This window comes from Thalassophryne amazonica, chromosome 6, assembly GCF_902500255.1.
Source record: "Thalassophryne amazonica chromosome 6, fThaAma1.1, whole genome shotgun sequence".
In the NCBI taxonomy this organism is placed as follows: Eukaryota; Metazoa; Chordata; class Actinopteri; order Batrachoidiformes; family Batrachoididae; genus Thalassophryne; species Thalassophryne amazonica.
Genome location: NC_047108.1, coordinates 102,613,651 through 102,620,562, shown reverse-complemented (window position 1 = coordinate 102,620,562; position 6,912 = coordinate 102,613,651). Strand labels below are relative to the sequence as shown.

Below are 6,912 nucleotides of genomic sequence, written 5' to 3'. Positions count from 1 at the left end.
TATAAATTGCTTTATAGTGGCAAAAAAAAAAAAAAGAAATAAAATTAAAAAATTAAAACATTCACAGTGTAACTAAGAATTCCTACCCAGAACATGTCCACTAGTTCACTTTTTATTTAATTACAAATCTCACAATGTACATATTACAAACCCAATTCCAGTGAAGTTGGGACGTTGTGAAAAATGTAAATTAAAACAGAATGCAATGATTTGCAAATCCTCTTCAACCTATATTCAATTGACTACACCAAAAGACAAGATATTTAATGTTCAAACTGATAAACTTTATTGTTTTTGTGCAAATATTTGCTCATCTTGAAATGGATGCCTGCAACACGTTTCAAAAAAGCTGGTACAGAGGTATGTTTACCACTGTGTTACATCACCTTTCCTTCTAACAACACTCAATAAGCATTTGGGAACTGAGGACACTAATTGTTGAACCTTTGTAGGTGTCGGTTTTGAATGCAATGCTGCCTGAGCGAAGATCACGGGTATTCAGTGTTAGTTTTCAGCCTTGCCACTTATGTGTAGAAAGTTCTCCAGATTCTCTGAATCTTCTGATTATACTATGGACTGTAGATGATGGAATCCCTAAATTCCTTGCAATTGAATGTTGAGAAACATTATTTGTAAACTGTTGGACTATTTTTTCATGCAGTTGTTCACAAAGTGGTGATCCTCGTCCCATCTTTGCTTGTGAATGGCTGAGCCTTTTGGGGATGCTCCTTTATACCCAATCATGACACTCACCTATTTCCAATTAGGTGTTCTTTCAGCATTCATCAACTTTTCCAGTCTTTTGTTGCCCCGTTCCAACTTTTTGGAAATGTGTTGCAGGCATCCATTCCAAAATGAGCAAATATTTGCACAAAAACAACAAAGTTTATCAGTTTGAACATTAAATATATTGTGTTTGTGGTGTATTCAATTGAATATAGGTTGAAGAGGATTTGCAAATCATTGTATTCTGTTTTTATTCACATTTTACACACCGTCCCAATTTCATTGGAATTGGGGTTGTATGTAAATATTAAATATTAGGTACGCATTTAATGTACATAATATTTACAAATAAATTTATGTTGAGTGTGTTTTCTATTAACCAAAGCCAGTGTAATCTTGGACTACTCCTGTGCCAGCCAACACCTTGTATGGAAGCTTGTGACCTTTATGTGTGTGACTGAATATGACTGTAATTTACTTTGGATAAGTAAATAATAATAAATGTAAATAAATGAAATGTTTTAAAAAATGTTTAAGTAACGTAAATATCCAAATTTTCTGAAGAACAATTTTAACACATCACATTATTACATTTTCTTTCAACACAAAGTTAGGTCTATCTTTAAAATGCTGCTCAGCTGTAGGATTAGTTTGTATTTTATTTAAATATTCTATCCAGTTTATATTTAATGTAATGTTTGCACTTAACGTTTGTGTAAAATCTGAATAATTTGACCTTGTTTCAACAGATATGTTCTTGTCAACAACAATAACATTCCCAGACTTAAAAATTACAATCATTAAGCAATACGAGCCGAATACAAATGTAAAGAGATGTTTAACTACAAAAAATACAGATAGTCACATTAAACACATAAATCAACTGTTTTTTTTTATCAAACTCCTGATTGTTGCGCTATTGAAAGTGTTGTTTATTTTATTTATTAAAAAACATATTTGTAATTAGTAAATCTTCATTTATGAATATAAACACACAGTAGCAAAATAAAATGAATAATATAATACTGTTTTTTTTTGTTGTTTTTTTTTTGTAGAATAACAGATAAACAGTATATGTAAGAGAAAAATCATCCCGAATGTAACTGTTCCTTGGTAACCGTGACGTCATCGTCATCACCAATCAGGCCCCTCGTAGCGCTGACGTTGCAGTATCGCGAGATGGTCACATTAGCTTGGTTGGTTAGCTAGCCGCGAAAAGCAAAGCTAGATTGTCTACACACAGTTCTACTTTTCTTTAAAGCGCTCAAAGTAAACTAAGCATTATTTTTTGTTTTTCTTTGCACGTCTGCACGAAAGGATCATCGTCGGACCCAGTATTTGTGCGGTAAGTTGTGTCCACGCACATAGTCCGCTAACCATCAGGAGGAAACGGGTTTGTTTAGGAAGCCTCGGAGAATTTCCTAATTATGATGGCTTTTCTTTTACCTTAGCACTGTTATAACACATACAAAACCTTATAGTCGTGATTTATGTGTTGTTTATGTTAATAGTGTGTATTCTTTTTGTCTGTTCTTTTTTTTTTTTACTAACATCTATCTTTGCACTGTAGCGTTGCTCTGCATGTAGTTACACCGTATGACCACCAGGGTGAGTCATTCTTGTTCACTTTTAGCTATGTTTCCAATGAAGTTTCCACTTTTCAGGATCCCAATGATGAGTTATGCCGAAAAGCCAGAAGACATCACAAAAGAGGAGTGGATGGATAAATTAAACAATGTTCACATTCAAAGGGCAGATATGAATCGACTTATTATGAATTACCTGGTGACAGGTGAGGGATCTTTGTGATATACTTAATGTGGATGTAAAATGGTATATGCTTTTAATGATTGATCATTATACACCCCATAAAAATACTATGTGTACATGTGAGGAGTTACTGTTTTGATGTTATTCTAAACTGAAGGGCTGCAATTCATTACATTGTTTTATCTGCAGGCTGTTTTCTAACTACCAGTTAATATGTTTAGTTTAAACTGTCAGGAAAAAATAGTGTACCTATTTGTGTATTTGTTTTTTACAGATCAGGGCAGTAGCTTCATTTTTACTTTTTTTTTTTACAAGTCCAGCAGTTCAAAGTCCAGATATTTTAAGCAAAATCCAAATGTGTGAAAGTTTCTGCCACCACCATTTTGTCTGTACTATTCGGTTTATATGAGCAATGTCTGTCCTTGCAGGTAGCCAGCCATATACCAGTGAGTCTTAGTTGTAGGTTAGGGTTAGGTAAGGTCTGGTCATGTAAACAACCATGTATGTTGTGAGATAAAGACTTTAGCATTGGTAGCGCCACAACAGAACTGATAGCCTTATGCATAACAATGATTTCCTGTATGTTTTCATGTTTCAAGAGGGATTCAAAGAGGCTGCAGAAAAATTCCGGATGGAATCAGGAATCGAGCCAAGTGTGGATCTGGACTCTCTGGATGAAAGGATAAAGATTAGAGAGATGATCCTGAAAGGACAGATACAGGAAGCTATTGCACTCATCAACAGCTTACACCCAGAGCTGCTAGACACCAATCGATACTTGTATTTTCATCTTCAGGTGCGTTTGTTACATCCATGAGGAGTCATCATGTGTGGACCTCTGTAATTTGAATAGTACTTGGTGCCAGTTTGTGGGATTGCATTAGCTGGAGAAGGGCAGCTTGATGTTTATACCAGCAAAGCTTGGAGACTGAAAAAAAATTAAGAAGGCATTGTTTATAAAGCAAAGAAGTTTTGCTGAAAATGTGTTGTAGTGATCAACCAAGCACAAATTGTAGGCAACATCTCAAGCTTCCTTGTGTTCTTTATTTACTTTTTGTATTTATTTCCAGAACTTCAACATTAATTGCTTGTACTTTGTTTCTCCTCTTGCAGCAACAACACTTGATTGAGTTAATCAGGCTAAGGGAGACTGAGTCAGCTCTGGAGTTTGCGCAGACACAGCTGGCCGAGCAGGGGGAGGAGAGTCGTGAGTGTCTGACAGAGATGGAAAGAACACTAGCCCTTCTGGCGTTTGACAATCCAGAAGAGTCACCCTTTGGAGACCTCCTGAACATGATGCAGCGACAAAAGGTAAACTGTTCATGCCTGCAGTGGTATCAACAAATACAGGCAGGTAAAGAAGATTGAATGGGAAAGTGTGTCCAAATAATTGACTGATACTGTGTGCTTCTGCTGATCTTATAGAACTGTGGCATTCTGGGTCAGTATTGACAAAATTTATAGCATCATTTTTTACAATACACAAGCGTCATTCAACATCACACTCAAGGTAAATTTTTGCCACAGGATATGTGATTGGCATGTATTTAACAGTTGACCCAGTTAGAAATTTAGCGAAATGTCAAATGCGCCATCTCCTTATGCAAAAGAAAGTGTACTTTCAAAAATGGACTGCTCAACACTGAAATTTGATGGTATCTTTCCCTTTTATAAGTTGTTTTGTAGAGATGGGATGAAAACCTTAAGGAATACTGCTTAAAAACAAGAAAATGCTGGTGATTACATATCCTCTTTGGCAAAGGTAATAATTGTGCAGGAATTTTTAAATGTAAGTTGACTGCAACACATTTCTGGATGCACAGGTATGGAGTGAAGTGAACCAAGCTGTCCTGGACTATGAAAACAGGGAGTCAACACCAAAACTGGCTAAGCTACTGAAATTACTGTTATGGGCACAGAACGAGCTGGATCAGAAGAAGGTGAAATATCCCAAAATGACTGACCTCAGCACAGGCACCATCGAGGATCCCAAGTGAACACTACAGACAAGATCAACCACCTTCCACATCCTCTTTATTTATGATCAGTCAGTGACTGTGTGATAACCAGGTAACATATATGTATAAACAAATGCTATGTTTTTCATGTTTCATTCATGAGAGGTAAGACTTGATGTGCAAACTGTAAATTGCTGTATTTGCAAGGTGACAAATTATTTAGTTTAAATATTGATCCTGAATTTTTAAATAGATCTCTGAGACAACAGAATTCATATAGCTGTTTTTATATTTTGTCTTTCTAAAGCTTAAGCCAGTAGTATTATTTATTGTGACTATTTTCTGTCTTACAAGACATTATATTGCAGCTTGAGAGTTGGTATTATAAATGTTTACACAGTTAATAATACTGTGCTGCAATGTGCAGAGCCAGAAATATTGACTTCATGGGAGAGAGATCCAAAGTTTAGATAAGCAATGTTTGAATTTCAGTTTTTAGAGAAGGATATGTTCATTTTGCATTGGCCTGCAGGACTGTAAATGGGCTGTTTATTCACTTCAGAAATCAATTCAAAATCTAACTGAATCACACAAAAAGTGTACTAAATGAAAGCTATACTTTATTGTAGTAATTGTACTGTTTTTGTTATACATTTAATGAATGATCGCAAAAATAACACACCAGGGGCCAAATGTATAAACTGGTGGTTTATCTTCTACTCGACAAATTTTTAAGTCACAGTTGTGAGTGGCAGTTTTTGGAATTTTGCCTCTACACCACCGCAGTGGAGGTGAATTGAAACAAGATAAGATTGTTGTGTAGACTTTCCGCTGTAATTATAAAAAATATCATGTTAATCATTTAGGAATTACACTCATTTGTATACAAGGTCCCTCATTTTTGGAGCCCATATATAAATGGACTACGTATAAGGGTTATTATTAATACATATCACTTTTAAAGCTACTTTTCTTGAGACAGATTAGGTGTTGGATAAATTAACATTTTTGTCACTAAATTCATCTGGGACTTCATTTCCATGATTAAGAAGAACAAACAAAATGGTAACTGTGGTAAATCTGTCTAGTAGGTAGTTGTCAAAAACCTGAGTAACTGGGCAAGAACAAGACTAGTGAATGAAGCCATCAAGACACCCAGACAATGCTGAGGGAGTTATGTTTGTGTGGGTGTGATTGGAGAAGCTCTGCATAATGTCTGTATCACCAGTTATACTACTTGATGGTGAAGTGACACAGAGAAAGAGTTTCTTTAAAGGAAGATGCAAAATTTCAGCTGAGGTTTTGCAGAAGGCACCTGAGACTTGGGCTGAGATTTGATCCATTTCTGGTTTTAAAAGTCCTTCTCTGTGGCACTTGGTGATGAAGCTGTTACTGGTGGTGCTGCAGTAGGCAAAAGTTGCACTGTCCCCATTTTGTTCAGTCACATCCACAGTAACCTTTAAATCCTTCATTGTTGTCATGGCTGTCTGGATGTTGTACAGTGAGGCAAAAAAGTATTTGATCCACTGTTGATTTTGCAGGTTTTCCCACCCACAAAGAATGGAGAGGTCTGTCATTTTTATCGTAGGTACACTTCAACTGTGAGCGACAGAATCTTAAAAAAAAAAAAAATCAGAAAATCACATTGTATGATTTTTAAATAATTCATTTATATTTTATTGCATGAAATAAGTATTTGATCCAATAGAAAAACGGACTTTAATATTTGGTACAGAAAGCTTTGTTTGCAGTTCAAGAGATCAGTTGTTTCCTGTAGTTCTTGACCAAGTTTGCACCCTGTAGCACGGATTTTGGTCCACTCCTCCATACAGATCTTCTCCAGATCTTTCAGGTTTGGAGTTTCAGCTCCCTCAAAAGATTTTGAAGAAGTTGAGGTCTGGAGACTGGCCAGGCTACTCCAGGACCTTGAAATGCTTCTTACAGCCTCCTTAGTTGCCCTGGCTGTGTGTTTGGGGTCATAGTCATGCTGGAAGACCCAGCCACGACCCATCTTCAATGCTCTTACTGAGGGAAGGAGGTTGTTTGCTAAAATCACAGGATACTTGACCCCATCCATCCTCCCTTCAATACGGTGCAGTCGTCCTGTCCCCTTTGCAGAAGAGCACCCCCAGAGTATGTTTCCACCCCCATGCTTTACGGTTGGGATGGTTTTCTTGGGGTTGTTCTCATCCTCTAAACATGGTAAGAGGAGTTGATTCCAAAAAGCTCTATTCTGGTCACATCTGACCACATGACCTTCTCCCATGCCCCTCTGGATCATCCAGATGGTCACTGGTGAACTTCAAACGGGCCTGGACATGTGCTGGCTTGAGCAGGGGGACCTTGCTGCCCAGCAGGATTTTAAACCATGACAGCATCATGTGTTACTAATGTAATCTTTGTGACTGTGGTCCCAGCTCTCTTCAGGTCATTGACCAGGTCCTCCTGTGTAGTTCTG

The 6,912-nt window shown here is 36.9% G+C and overlaps 1 protein-coding gene across 1 annotated transcript; it reads left to right on the top strand.

The window, feature by feature from the left end:
- Positions 1-1,897: 1,897 nt before the first annotated feature.
- LOC117512793 (glucose-induced degradation protein 8-B homolog) lies at positions 1,898-4,774 on the top strand. The gene is made up of 5 exons (XM_034173011.1): positions 1,898-2,071; positions 2,391-2,518; positions 3,096-3,292; positions 3,610-3,807; positions 4,320-4,774. Exons 2-5 carry the CDS (start codon positions 2,398-2,400, stop codon positions 4,491-4,493), a joined length of 690 nt encoding a protein of 229 aa, XP_034028902.1. The 5' UTR covers positions 1,898-2,071; positions 2,391-2,397; the 3' UTR covers positions 4,494-4,774.
- The last annotated feature ends 2,138 nt before the right edge of the window (positions 4,775-6,912 follow it).

What these genes read in the sequence shown, in the direction of transcription:
- LOC117512793 (XM_034173011.1), top strand. Translation starts at nt 2,398, where the DNA reads ATGATGAGTTATGCCGAAAAGCCAGAAGACATCACAAAAGAGGAGTGG. An exon ending in ACTTGTATTTTCATCTTCAG is followed by an intron (nt 3,293 to 3,609) that starts GTGCGTTTGTTA and finishes CTCCTCTTGCAG; the next exon opens with CAACAACACTTGATTGAGTT. An exon ending in ACATGATGCAGCGACAAAAG is followed by an intron (nt 3,808 to 4,319) that starts GTAAACTGTTCA and finishes CTGGATGCACAG; the next exon opens with GTATGGAGTGAAGTGAACCA.